We start from the raw sequence: 14465 nt of genomic DNA on the forward strand, positions 1-14465 counted from the left end.
AGCTGAATGAGCCCATAGTCCTCTCTCAGTCACGCACAGCATCTCAGGCTTCTTTTGGCTATTAAAGAGCCTGCTTCCCTGCTGTCAGACGTCTTTTTGACCTGGCCTGATTTCTGTCCAGCCGCAAAGGTGTTCCTCAGCAGAGATTTGTTTTCCTGATTTTGCTCCTGAAGCGTCTCCCTCCCGACTGTCCCAGCAGCTCACACCTGTCAGCCAGGTCACAGTCACGTGAACCTGGAAGCACGCTGAATGGCCAATGCCCCCGGTGCCCCTCTCAGCACCCAGCACCTCCCCTGGACCCCTGCTTGGTTGGTGCCCATGTTGTCCTGGCTGTACCTGGGCTTAAACAGCAAGCTCTTAAGAGACCCGATATATTTTCTGGAAATGCTTTGAACGTACCAATTATTTTTAGCTATAGAACATCCATTGAAGGACTAGATGCTCATGACTTAGCTGGAAGCACCAGGTTGACTCACGCCTCCTTCTTTTGCAGCTGACCGAGTTGAATACCTTCTTCCTGAAACATATCTTTGTGTTCCAAGCCAGTCATCCATTAAGCTGGTGTCGAATTCTCTTTATTGGTGGCATCACGGCTCCCACAGTAAGGTAATTCTGTGTTAGCCAGACGGTCATTTGAACATGTTCACCTGCTTTGTGTTCTCCTGTGTAGTGTAAAGGAGGTCATATAAACTAGCAGATTTTCCAGGAGAATGTCATTCTAGACAATTATACTTCCAAGGGAACAAAAAGACATATATCCAGCACATGAGGAAAACATTTTGCTTCTCCAGCCTCAGTAACGTGAAGACCAGCACCCCACCATTACATCCAAACCCCTTTGTGATCTTCACTGCTGTTCTTTTCCCCTACGCTCAGTCACTAAGTTGTGTCTTTATGACTCCACGGGCTATTGCCCACCAGGCGTGAGTTGCCATTTCCTTCTCCAGGGGATCTTCCTGACCCAGGGATCCAACCTGTATCTCCTGCATTGGCAGGCAGACTCTTTACCACTGAGCCACCTGGGAAGCCCCTTTTTCCCCTGTAGCATCCTATTTAAAACAAAATGAGGAAGACGTACTGAGGTTTTCTTCATGAGATTATCAAAAAATACAAACATTTTTACGGTGGATGGAAGTCATAAATGTTATTTTTAGAATGAAACTTTGTTAGTTCCTTTAGAGCCAGTTAATTTCCTTTTTCAAATGTCCTTCCTGTGGTCCTCCAGGACAGCAGGTACAAGCTTGGGTTTTCATCCTCCAGGGAAGCTGTCCTTGCCCTGGAGTCACGATTCATGTAGGACCCTAGAGATAAGGTGCTGTTCAGAGACTGGAGTTCCCCACATGGACCCATCCCAGTGAACTTCAGAGTGAAACACTTTCAATTGTTTTGTTGCTCCTATTTGGAAAGAGTGATTAGGGTTTTATAACTAGTATGGAGTCTCGGCATTGATCAGTAGAAACACCCAAAGTCTCTGCATCGCTGATTCAAAGTAAGTTTTCTTTGGAAACTGTGGGATAATTTAATTAATTAGTTTTAATGTGTGAGCGAACTATACAAGTAGAGGGTCTTATTTGCCAAGGAGAGTGAGTGCTTTCCTTGGTCAGACATAACCCTCACCCCAGCTAGCACTTCTTATTGTCCTCATTCGTTATTACAAATATATATTAATATATACAGGAAGGTAACAGTTGGTACACTGCAGCCCTTTGGCACTTTATGGACTAGTGATCTGCTGAAATAGTTATCTCATGGATGCAGTTTTCCTTTTTGTGGGTTGGCACCTCCTTATCATATTTAAAATTTGATTTAATTTGAGGCTTACTGTTATTTTCAGGAAAGATTAGCAGCAGTTCCTTCATAAAATTAGGAGCAATCAACAAACAAGTGGGGAAAGAAATCTCTTAGAAAACAGAACAGCAAATCACATGTGATTTATCATGAAATTTCCTTATTGTTAAACATTTCACAGCAAAAACTAGAGACTCAACCAGAAACTAAAAATCCAGTGTTTGGACTTTTTGAGAGCTCCTTAAAATTTTTGCCAAACTCTGTGGGTTTTCAAACGATTCTTTTTTTGTTTAAAAATTAGCCACTTCCTTTGTTCCTATATTACTTGAGGCTAAGGAGATGGTTGACAAGCTTCTTGGAAAGATGGAAATGCTAATGGATTTTAGGTTCCGATGAGTAAATGGCAGGCCCAGAAAGAAGCGAAAACTCAGGCTTCAGTATAAATCATATATACTGACCGGGTCTTTCTTTTCCTCTTTTTGGTTAGACTTTCATATGACACTGCTTTGAGAAGATATTTGAGTGAATATTCTTATAGTCTAATATAACGTGCAGTATAAGGGCATGGATGCAATTAGTAAAGTAGCTGAACTGGTAAAAGCAAATTAGGTAATGAAAATGTGAAGCGAAGGGAAAGCCTGAATTCTTTACAGCTAGAATTCTTCACTTTGGGGTACAGAGCCGATATAGTTCATGGACAAGCTTTAGGCATTCGTGAACCCTCTCATGTTTAATGCAGAATTTTGTGTGCATATTTTATGTGCCTTTATCATAGCTTTCCTCAAACCCTCAAAGGCGAGTCTGTAACCCCAGCCCTTACCCTGCTGGTTCAGATGTCACCTCCCCAGGGATGGTCGGGTTTCAGGGGCAGCTGTAAGACTCCCAGCCTGTGCTGTCCTATAGGCAGCCTCTCCCACGTGTGGCTACTGAGCACTGGGCATGTAGCCAGCCACCTTGAAATATTTCTGAGAGCCAAAATGTATAGATTTCCTGCCTGGTTGCAGTCAGCAGCCTTTGTCCTGGAGAGAGCCAGAGGAGACAGAGACAGTGTAGGTGAGCTTCTGGAGCTGCCTCTGTGGAGAGAGACTGACGCACCCACCTGGGGTGACTTTGGCCCAGGAGTGTGGGAGTCTGCCTCTGAATCAAGACTGCCTCTGCCAATAATCTGGCTCTTTAAACCACCTCCCTCCATCCCAGTCCAAATTTTTCGCCTCTTACAGAAAGGTTTCAGCAGGCACTGGCTTCCTGTTCCTTCGAATAGAACTAGACCAGGCAGCTTGAGTACGTGGGACAAGGCAGACAGTTTTTATATTCACACTGTCAGAGGGATTTAGTTCTGTATTGGCTTGCTGGTCTTCCAGAGGCTTTCAGTGAATTCTACTTTTGTTCTTTCAGACAGTACTATGCTTACCTCACCGACACGCAGTGCAAACGCGTGGGAACACAGTGCTGGGTATTTGGGTGAGTAGTCTGTTATCATTTGAAACCACTTACGTCTGTAAATTTCTTGAGTTCTTTCTTGGCCCTGCATTAAGTGCCTTTCAGTGCAGTTTTATTTTTGTGTGTCTTTCGCTTTTAACATTCCTTTTCTGATTTAAATTTAGACTAGTTAACTGGCAAGTTATAGAAAGAGGATGTGGAAATTATTTTTTTTAAAGACAGTAGGAAATCAAAAGATATTTTCCACATAGACTTGGAGGCCTTGTTTCCTGAAATTAGGAAATGAATTGTTTGAATTCCTTCTGAAATCGATGGTAAGTTTGGAACAATGTCTTGTGATGGGCTTGACCACACTTCATGTTACTTTCACACCAGAAAAGGTCTGGTTTTATTGTCCCAAAGAAAACTAACAGGTAGCCACACAGTCATAATTTATCATCTTATTATAGATACAAATGCTGTATCTGAATTTATAATTACTTAAATGATTTGAAAGAAAGCATCGATTATCCAGTTTTACCCTCAGTGTTAAATGTGAAATGCTGTTCAGTACCTCAGGTAATAGCTTCCTCTGTATAACACCGTCCACATCTCACCATGCCATCTAGCAATAGAAGTTCCAGAGACATCCAGCACGTCTGTGTGTGAAGTTCAGTCACTCAAGGAGCTTAAATTTAGGAACTAATCTAGATTTTAAACTGAGCATAAAGAAAATCTGATGGAAACCACAACAGATTTTTAAACAGAATTTTTTTTCCATGTAATGCATATTGATAATGTAGAAAAGAATAAACTAAAGATCATCCAAAGACATCAACTCTTTAGAGATACTTGCTACTTGCATTACATTGTCATTCCTTCCAAACGTGTGTGTGTGTCTGTGTGTGTGTGTGTGTGTGTCTCCAGCTCTCACCCAGATTCTGGAAGGGTTACTCAAAGTTTCCCACCGCCTTCTTCCCAAAAGACAAAAGGCCTTTGTCACTGTTGCTGGCAAACTCTGTGATGTAAGCTGATTTTCATAACCAAAGTAGCTTAAAGGGTAATAGGATGGATTCAGTTTCCATTGTTTACTGCTTGGGTGGGAAAGAGAATCTACAGTTACCAGACTCCTTACATACTTGTGTCGCAGGAGGGCAGGTTGCCTTCTTACTGTCTTGTCCAAGGACTGGGGATCTTTTCTGCCTTTGAGCTTTTCCTCTGTCCCATGCATCTTTCTTTCCACGTGCATTTTTCTTTTCACATTTATAAGTCCTTGCCACAGTCTTATTCTGCTGCGACTGGAGAACTCTGTCTAGTCACCTGTTGAGGAAAAAGGAGATGGTGGATCAGAGAGACAGGTAGTTCTCCCTAATCTGGTATCTTGAAAGTTTAATCCCTGTGGTGGGAGAAATAGCCAAGAGGAACTAGGCCAAAGGGTGGGAGCAAACGCAGAAAGCTGCCCATTGCTGGAAAATGGTGAAAGATGGTCAAATGCAAATGATCTGAAATAAATGCAGAGGTCATTTGGCTGATTTAGGATGCTCTGTTGAGAATCGAGGACTCCCAGAATGGTGATGTCAGGGTCACTGGACCTTGAGATTAGTGGGCTGTGCTGAAAAACAGCAAGTCCCTCTTCATAAATCACGCAGGGCGGACCCACCTGGTGTGTGAATGGGCAGGAACAGCCTCTGTCTGGTCGGCGTGGTGGGCCCGCGATGGTGCTGCAGGAGGCCTGGCCTCCAGTGTCTTCTCTGGTGTTTGCCTCTTGGGGGTCACCACCTCCCATCTTCTTTTCCTTCTTTCCTCCGGCTTCCCTGTCATCTTCGTTTTTTTGTTTTTTATTTCATCTTCTATCAAAACAGCAAACACTGAAATCTCTGACTTCCTTTAACAACTTTGTTTTTATTGCCAAGACGTGTCTGATTCTTTTGTGACCCCATGGACTGTAGCCCACCAGGCTCCTCCGTCCATGGGATTCTCCAGGAAAGAATACTGGAATGGGTCACCATTTCCTTCTCCAGGGGATCTTCCTGACCCAGGAATTGAACCTGTATCTCCTGCATTGGCTGGTGGGTTCTTTACCACTAAGCCACCAGGGAAGCCCCTCCTTTAACAGCTAGTTGATGCTTTATAGTTTTCTTTTCACTAACCTTAGGATGACTTCAGCTCTATCACAGTATGGAGATGCAAGGAAACAGAGGTGAAGCCCATGTAGTGGGCACTTTTCTCCTTTGTAAATGTTACATCCTCAAAAAGCTGCCATTAATTGCTGCTATACGTAATGAAATACGGACTTTCAGTGTGGGCTCCGCAGTTGTGTCATGGAGCTGAACTTATAGCCTTTTGTCCCTAAACATCCTGGGCCCATCTGGAGAATGGGAACCCATGGGGAGAAGTCGGAGTGGGGGAACCTCTTCCGGTTACTACATCTCCGTGGGCATCAGGGCCAGAGCGAGGTGGACAGACTGCCCAGGTGTGCATGTGAAACCATCTTCATCTTCACCTTTCTCCCCCTCCCCTCCCTGTTATAATTGAGTTTCTGTACCTCCAAAGGAGAGCATTGTGCTGGCTGATGAAGAAAAGATGTTGGATCCCTTGGCCCTGGAAGGAAAGCTTCCAAGCTGTGGCTGTAACAGGAGTGAGCAGTCACTTTTCCTCCTCTGGCAAGTCCTTGGGTTGGGTCTTCAGGGGTTGGGTCAGAGCTGATGGTCCCCAGGGTCCAGGCCTGAAGCCCGGATGCTGTCCAAACTGCCTCTCACCACACTGGCTTCCTCTTCCGAGTTGTCCCAGCCCTGCTGGTGACCCGTGACAGTAAGCTTCTGCCTCTGCTCCTCTGCACATCACGCTGTCCAGGGGCAGCTCCACGTCGGCACGTCCTTCTCCACCCTCATCTCTCCTGTCTTCTCCGTGGCGTTTGCCATCTCCAGACTGTTTGCTTCCTCCTCCAGCAGCTGCCCTGCAGACCTGCCTCCTCCTCTTCTGCGGCGTCTCAGTTTCCTTTGCTGGCTTCCCCTTCCACCTGTCTCCCCTCCGCAAATTCTTGTAATTGTGCTGCAGTTCTTCCAGGCTCGTTCTTAAGGGTGGACACACTGTGCACCTCAGTGTCCTTACAGGAGGAGGGAGTGTTTGGAGGGGAACAGACAACTGGAGGAGGCCATACCTGACTCCTCCAGCTTCCCCAGCACTCCCAGGCCACCTTCATCTTCCTGCCGACCTTTGCTCACAGCCTCTCATACTGCCTTCCCTCTGCTCCACCCACATCTCTGTCCCACCCTCAGCGCTCACATTGCAAGGGCAGCATCCTTGCCAGGTTCCCATTTCCTGTTTCCAGTGTCTTCTCCTTCATCCCATCCTCCTCCAGACTGACCACCCTTTTTCCTGCTGCTCCCTTGCTCAGAAACACCTACTGACAAGCCCCAGTCCTCTACAATAGTCACAAAATTTTTTTCAGCAACTGAATCCCTTTTCTCCAATGATATCTTGCTGCAAACCCTGATATACAGCAAGACAACTGAGCAGGATTGTTCTGGGCGTGCCACCCAGGACCCTCCGCCCCCTTCTCCCCCTCTTCATCCTGCCCCGGGGCTTCTTAGGAAGTCCAGATGTTCCATGGAGCACAACTGAGAGAGTTCTCTTCCTCCTTAAGGCCTAGCTCAGCGCTCACTTCCTCCCCAAAGGTGTGTTTGCGCATCCTAACCAGAACCGGAACTCATCTTAGCCGGAACCGGAACTCATCTTAGCCGGTACCAGAACTCATCCGAACTGGAACTGGAACCGCCTCTTGAAGTTATGCAGTGCCTCCTGGCTCCCTGTGGGATTATATCATAGTTATGTCCCTTGTATACACGGCTTGTTTTCACTGCTGGAGAGTCAGCTCCTGGCCCCCGGAGAGTGACTGACCCGTAACCCAAGCCCTCACAGCGGAGTGGTTTGTGCAGCTGCAGGGCTGCATCTGTAGGACGCACACAGGCTGTGTCATCTTGAAAATCCAGGAGCAACCTGTGCTACAGATAGAATGGTGTCTGCTGGAGGTTGACTTGTATACCCAGCTCACACCAGGCCGAGCGCTTTTGTGCCCGTTTCAATAAGACCATGATACATTCTTGTTCCATCCGCCGAGGATTTCCTGATGCTGGGTTCTACGTTTAGGTCATTTTTATTTATGAGAGGCCAGCCTCACTCCAGGCAGAAGGACCTCAGGCCGCCCAAAGTTGATTTGCCTCCTGCCCATGAGAACCCACTGGTCATAGCAAACACTCTCTTCCAACAACCCAAGAGAAGACTCTACATGTGGACATCACCAGATGGTCAATACTGAAATCAGATTGATTATATTCTTTGTAGCCAAAGATGGAGGAGCTCTATACAGTCAGCAAAAACAAGACCGGGAGCTGATTGTGGCTCAGATCAGGAAATCGTTATTGTCAAATTCAGACTTAAATTGAAGAAAGTAGGGAAAACCACTAGACCATTCAGGTATGACCTAAATCAAATCCCTTATAATTATATAGTGGAAGTGACAAATGGATTCAAGGGATTAGATCTGATATACAGAGTGCCTGAAGAACTATGGATGGAGGTTTGTGATACTGTATAGGAGGCAGTGATCAAGACCATCCCAGAGAAAAAGAAATGCAAAAAGGCAAAATGGTTGTCTGAGGAGGCCTTACAAATAGCTGAGGAAAAGAAGAGAGGCTAAAGGCAAAGGAGGAAAGGGAAACTATACCCATTTGGATGCAGAGTTCCAAAGAAGAGCAAGGAGAGGTAAGAAAACCTTCCTCAGTGATCAGTGCAAAGAAATAGAGGAAAACAATAGAATGGGAAAGACTAGAGATCTCTTCAAGAAAATCAGAGATACCAAGGGACCATTTCATGCAAAGCTGGGCACAATAAAGGAGAGAAACAGTATGGACCTAACAAGCAGAAGATATTAAGAAGAGGTGGCAAATAGATGGGGAAACAATGGAAACAGTACGAGACTTTATTTTGGGGGGCTCCAAAATCACTGCAGATAGTGACTGCATGAAATAAAAGACATTTGCTCCTTGGAAGGAAAGCTATAACCAACCTAGACAGCATATTAAAAAGCAGAGACGTTATTTTGCCAACAAAGGTCCACCTAGTCAAAGCTGTGGTTTTTCCAGTAGTCATGTATGGATGTGAGAGTTGGACTATAAAGAAAGCTGAGCGCCAAAGAATTGATGCTTTTGAACTGTGGTATTGGAGAAGACTCTTGAGAGTCCCTTGGACTGCAGGGAGATCCAACCAGTCCATCTTAAAGGAGATCAGTCCTGAACATTCATTGGAAGGACTGATGCTGAAACTGAAACCCCAATATTTTGGCCACCTCATGCGATGAGTTGACTCACTGGAAAAGACTCAGATGCTGGGAGGGATTGGGGGCGGGAGGAGACGGGGACGACAGAGAATGAGATGGCTGGATGGCATCACTGACTCAATGGACATGAGTTTGAGTGAATTCCAGGAGTTGGTGATGGACAGGGAAGCCTGGCGTGCTGCGGTCATGGAGTCACAAAGAGTCAGACACGACTAAGCAACTGAACTGAACATGCTCCTTCACGATAAGGGCGGCAACAAGCATGAAAGGGAGGAAGAGTCCTGGATTCCTTCCAGCCACAGATTGGCCGCCTTGCTCAGCCTGGTCAAGATCCGAGATTGAAATTGGCTCTAAGTTGAGGGCAGTACCATGCAGGGGCTGCCCAGGGTGAGGTGGTTGGTGTTGCCTCAGCTGCCCGGCTTCATAGAGGCTCCCACAGTACCTAGGCCTTTGGCCTCAAGCCCAGCAATTTGAGTCCCATAAGGAAGTGATGTTGACCTCCCAGGAGGGTGTTACATTTAAGGACTCCCTCTAAGGGCCAGCGTTGCTGGGTAAGGGGCCCGTGGATGGCTGGGGTGATGCATCCCCGTTCCCGCTGCTCGCCACATCCCACATCTCCTCCAGGTCCTCGCCCTGCCCCACGGTCTCCTCACAGCAGTTCTCTTCCAGCCGCCAAAATGAGTCTCCACAAATGAATGCAGTTCAGCCCTCTGCTGCAACGCCCCCAGGATTCTCAGGCCCTCAGACTGAAAGCCGAGCTCTGGGGTGGCCTTCGAGACCCGTCACCTCGTGACCTCACGCTGCCCCTTCCCCTCCGTCCTGACCCCCCCCCCAGTCTCTACTCAAGGTCACCTCCATGGACAACAGGTTAGCTAAGATTCCTCAGCATGTGGGACCAAGTCATCCTGAAGTTCCTAGCTGAAAAACACTGGTCTTTAGAGCAAATTGCAGGTCGTTATGAAGTCAGCTGAGTGAGTCATGACCAGCATTTTCTGACAATGAAATAGGGTAGGAAAATGTCAGAGCAAGGGGACAGTTGTTTCATGTATTTTGGGGCAGGTTGTGTGTGTGGGAGGGGGAGACAAAATGAAAATTGTGTTTCCTGCCATGGGGCTCAGGTCACAGAAGTCTGAGAAACACAGCTCTGCTCAGCTGGTCACCGAGCTCTCCAAGGGCGCCTCAGTCGGTTGACTATTTAAAGCCTGTCACAGTGAAGCCCGCGGTTCTGTCCGCTCAGGGCGGGTGGGCAGACTTCCTTCCTGTTGCAGTCCCTCAGGCCGCCCCAGCCCCGGCTGCGTTGCTTTCTGTGTCCGCCCACAGGTGCCCTTCCCGAAGCTGCTTTGCTGCCCTCTAGTGTCAGCTGGTGGTCTCGACCTCAGGGTGACAGCCGACCTCAGCCCTGCTGCCCGTGGTCTCCCACGATGTGGGGTTGAAATGCGGCTTTCTCACAGGGCTGGGCTTTATTGGGCCGGGGTGTGTGTGTATGTGAGAGAGTGGTCTTTAAAGATTCAGGCAACCACTCCTAAACCTTGTTCGGTTCGCCCCGGGGGACAAGACCACCCCAGACTCTCTAGAGATACACACATACTGGAGACTTTCTGCTTTGGCGGTTCTGACTCCAGGTGTTCAGTTCTTTACAGCTGTCCATCCATTTGACCATGGCAGTGACCTCTGTGTCTGCAGTGGGGAGGGGACCTGGGGGCTTCCGGGCCCCTTCCTACCTTTTCCTACCTGTTGCGTGCAACAGGACCAGTCCCTGATTGTCTCGCTTCCTTCCTGATCAAGGAATACCTAGCGTGGCCTTGTCAGAAATCGCTATTTCTGGGCTGTCATTGGGATGAAGGGATGAAATATGTTACCTCACCTCCTCAGTTCTTACCTTCAATTTCTGAACCGTAATAAAGATCAGATTTTAATATTCATAAATGAAGTTCTATAATACAAGATTGGCTTTTTTCTTTGACGTTTTAATTCAAGAGTATTGCATGGAAGTTTTTTTTTAAACATTTTGTTTATTTAGCAAAATTCCTTACAGATGCAGAGGATAAAGAGTTTTTATTGTCAGCAGAACTGGACATACTAAATCCGGAAATTCCTAGATGGCTGGGAGGGAATGTGATTGCTGCCTTCCAGTTACTGAGTCTCACCTGGAGGCTCACCCTCCCCTGTATGACTGTGGAGGGCAGAGTTAGGACTGGGGCGGGAGGAGGCAGGTACCCGCCGGAGATAAGGAACAACCTCCCCAAAGCTAAAGAGACTGAGAGGGCAGAAGCAGCTGCCCACAGAGGGGGTGGATTTCCTGCCCCTGCCAGGGTCTCAGCCAAGAGGGCGTCTGTCCACCTGTCGTGATGGCTCTGACCGGGGTGGCATCAAGTGGCCTGTGGCTATGAAAATGTACACATTGAGACTGTGGTCTGTGAGGAAGGAAGATGTGAAAAATAACTCATTTCCGGGGAGGAAGAAGGGGGTGAATAGGCAGAGCACAGAGGGCTTCTAGGGCAGTGAAACTATTCCGTCTGACCCTCTAATGGTAGATGCATGTCCACGAAGTCACTTCAGTCGTGCCCAGCTCTTTGCAACTGTAGTCCATGGGATTCTCCAGGCAAGAACACTGGAGTGGGTTGCCATGCCCTTCTCCAGGGGATCTTCCCAACCCAGGGACTGAACTTGTGTCTCTTACATCTCCTGCCTTGGCAAGCAGGTTCTTTACCACTAGCACCACCTGGGAAGCCCAGTGGTGGATACATTACACTTTGAACATCTATCCAAACCCACAGAATGTACACCACCTAACCTGTGGACTTTGGGTGACTGTGTTCATCATTTGTGACAGACGTGCTGCTCTGGTGAGCAATATTGACAGTAGGGAAGGCTGTGCATGTGTGCCGGCAGAGAATGGTCGGAAATCTGTACCTTTCCCTCAAGTTTACTATGAGCCTGAAAAACTGCTCTAAAAAAATAATCTGAAAAACAAGAAGAGAGGAATAACACTAAAATAGCCTTTTTTATTATATATATATGTGTATATATATAATACATATGTATTGTCTCTAAAGAAAGCACAGTAGACTAGAACACTGTCATTTTGTAGGGGACTTGCTTCCAGTGTTTGGAGCAGAAATCTTTTGACCTGTTGAACTTTCTGGTGGAATTATGCATGTTTCTGGTAGTGCATTATGTTCTGATAAGATGAGTTTGTTATTTAACCTCTTGTTCTGTGTCACAGGGTCATTGGTTTCCTGGAAGCTATTGTCTGCATAAAATTTGGACAAGATCTCTTCTCTAAGACCCAAATACTCTATGTTGTGCTTTGGCTTCTTTGCGTGGTAAGTCATTACTTTTCTACCTTGAAGTGTTAAACTCCCCATGGTCTCTTCTAGAACAAAACAAGACCCTCTTGTGTACCAAGGTTTCTTAGACATTTATAGACAAGACAAACTACTTGTAGTAGCCCAAGATTGGCCATGGGATGAAGTTCAAGAACAAATACGTAGGACCACGTGGCACCCCAGATTGGTCCCCTTTGTAGGTCTGGTCACATGCCCCCAGCAGGTGCGTTATACTCTCATTTGTTTCACTTGGGAGCATTGGCCTGCATTTGCTGAGAATGTCAGGTCTGCCTTGAAGGGAAGATAGTGACGGCGCCCTGTAATGTGTGTATGCTGCTGCTAAGTCGCTTCAGTCGTGTCCAACTCTGTGCGACCCCATAGACAGCAGCCGACCAGGCTCCGCCATCCCTGGGATTCTCCAGGCAAGAACACTGGAGTGGGTTGCCATTTCCTTCTCCAATGTGGGAAAGTGAAAGTGAAACTGAAAAGTGAAAGTGAAGTTGCTCAGTCGTGTCCGACTAGTAGCGACCCCATGGACTGCAGCCTACCAGGCTCCTCTGTCCATGCGATTTTCTAGGCAAGAGTACTGGAGTGGCTTGCCATTGCCTTCTCCGAATGTGTGTATAACCAAGCGTTTATGTACAAAACGAAAGACTCTGATTTACAGGCCATGTAGGGGGAAGGGGTTTGGAGGTAATCAGGCCACGCAATTTCTTCTCCCCGGGCCAGTGTTATATATAGGCCATGCCTGTGTTGGGCGTGTTTTCCTCTCTGAAAGGAAGAGTCCTGGGGGCCTCCAGCTTCATTGTCCTGGGACTTTTCCCTCATCTCTCAAATAAAATAGGATCTTACCTAAAATTTTTTTAAATTTAAAATTCTATGATTGCCCTTCTTAATTTGTTTTGTTACTTTGGAGAAAAGTCTTATTTTACATTTAAGATTCTTCACTTTTACTTACTTGGTCTAGAAAATTAACTCGGGCTTTTTAAAAATTTTTATTATTATCACATAGATTTCAAACACATGGAAGTAGATAAGGTCGCTCCCCCTTCACGTACGCCTCACCCAGATTCAGCAGTTACCCACCAATGGCCAGTCTCGTGTCCTTCTGTTCTACGCGCACCATCCCTATCCCAGCTTACTCGGAAGCAGGCCCACTTTTCCTTTTTCAGGATGTCTCTCTAAAAAAAGACAGGAATGCTTTTTCGTTTAGTGCAACCACCATGACATTATCACACCGGAAAAAGAATTCATTCCTTCATACTGTTAAGTAGCTGATCAGTGTTCACATTTCTCATGTTTCCTTCAAGCTTGTATTTTCTAACAGTTTATTTGAATCAGCATCTACTCATTGCAGTTGGTTTGCATGCCTCTTTTAATCTACGTGTCTCCCTCCATCTCTAGCACTCTCTCTTGTTTGTTGAAGAAACAAACTCTTTTGTCCTGTAGGTTTTCCCCTCGTCTGGTTTTACTGATGCCATCCTTACTGTCATTTACCAGATTTCTTAGTCCTCTGTATTTTCTATAAATTGGTAGCTGGATCTAGAGGCTTAATCAGCTTCAAGTCTTTTTTGTTTGTTTTTTCCTTTTGGCAGGACTGAACTTTGTATTTTTAAAGTGTTTTTATTGTCTTTCATGGTGTCTATTTTTAGGATTACTTGTTAGAAATCCTAAATGTGCCAGGGCAGCTTGATCCCATGCAGTTTTATCTTGAACAGTGAAAGGGGAGAAGGATCTCTTTTCTCCTCAAACTCCAGAATTCATGCTCAGATGTATTTTTTCCGTCACAGTGGGATGAGATGTAGGGATCGGTTGGCGGGGGGAAGCGTGTCAGCCGGGCCAGGAGATGTTACCCTTTGCCCCTCACATTTCTCTCTGGCATGGGCACTCCAGCTCTGTGAATTGTAGCAGCTACTCATGGCGGGCAGGAGTGGGCATAGCCCTTACCTGGCGCCAACAGAACCACAGGCAGGTTAAGGCCGGCGGGACTCCTGAGATGTGGGCAGAGGTGCTTTTTATCACAGCCTAATGCAGGCTTCCTCCGGGGGCTTCAGTCGCCAGAAGAGTTTCCCCACGGTCGGCCGTGTCCACGGAGCTGTCTCTGGTCACCCAGCTGGCCGGGCCCCTCCAGTCTCTAAGTTTTAGAGACTTTCACTCTGTTTTAGCATCCCCCTCCTTAGGTTGGTGAATTTTGATGCACCTTGGTGTCTATGCAATGGTGATTTTATCAAGGACGCCACACGTTTCTCAGTCTCTCCATCCCTTAGCGTGGTCCCTTGTAAGTCCATCATGTGGCCGAGTGCTCATCAGAGCTGCCCTGATGTGGAGCTGCACAGGTAGGTGACGGCGAAATGAGATTTGTTCATGTTTACCGTGTGCCAGGCGCTGCTCCAAGCACTTTTCACATGTTGTGTATTTGAGCTTTACACTTTGAGGGGAAGTACTTTGTTATCCCCTCTTTCCCAGATAAAGGCACAGAGAGGTCCCCCTAACTTACCTAGGGCCACACAGGTTGTCCATGGCCGAGCCAGGGCTCAAACCCAGAGGGTCTGGCTGGAGATTTCCCACTCCCCCCCTTCACGGGGGTCCCC

The 14465-nt window shown here is 46.9% G+C and overlaps 1 protein-coding gene across 1 annotated transcript in view; it reads left to right on the plus strand.

Moving 5' to 3' along the window:
- The window catches only part of PTDSS1 (phosphatidylserine synthase 1), a 69217-nt gene that overhangs the window by 44426 nt on the left and 10326 nt on the right, over positions 1-14465 (plus strand). The window contains exons 8-10 of the mRNA XM_055431591.2: positions 494-606; positions 3184-3249; positions 11772-11871. Of these exons, the coding sequence (XP_055287566.1) occupies positions 494-606; positions 3184-3249; positions 11772-11871 (279 nt within the window). The remainder of the gene's footprint in view (positions 1-493; positions 607-3183; positions 3250-11771; positions 11872-14465) is intronic.

This window comes from Moschus berezovskii, chromosome 16, assembly GCF_049115385.1.
Source record: "Moschus berezovskii isolate FMDL1 chromosome 16, NW_MosBer_1.0, whole genome shotgun sequence".
NCBI classification, from domain to species: domain Eukaryota; kingdom Metazoa; phylum Chordata; class Mammalia; order Artiodactyla; family Moschidae; genus Moschus; species Moschus berezovskii.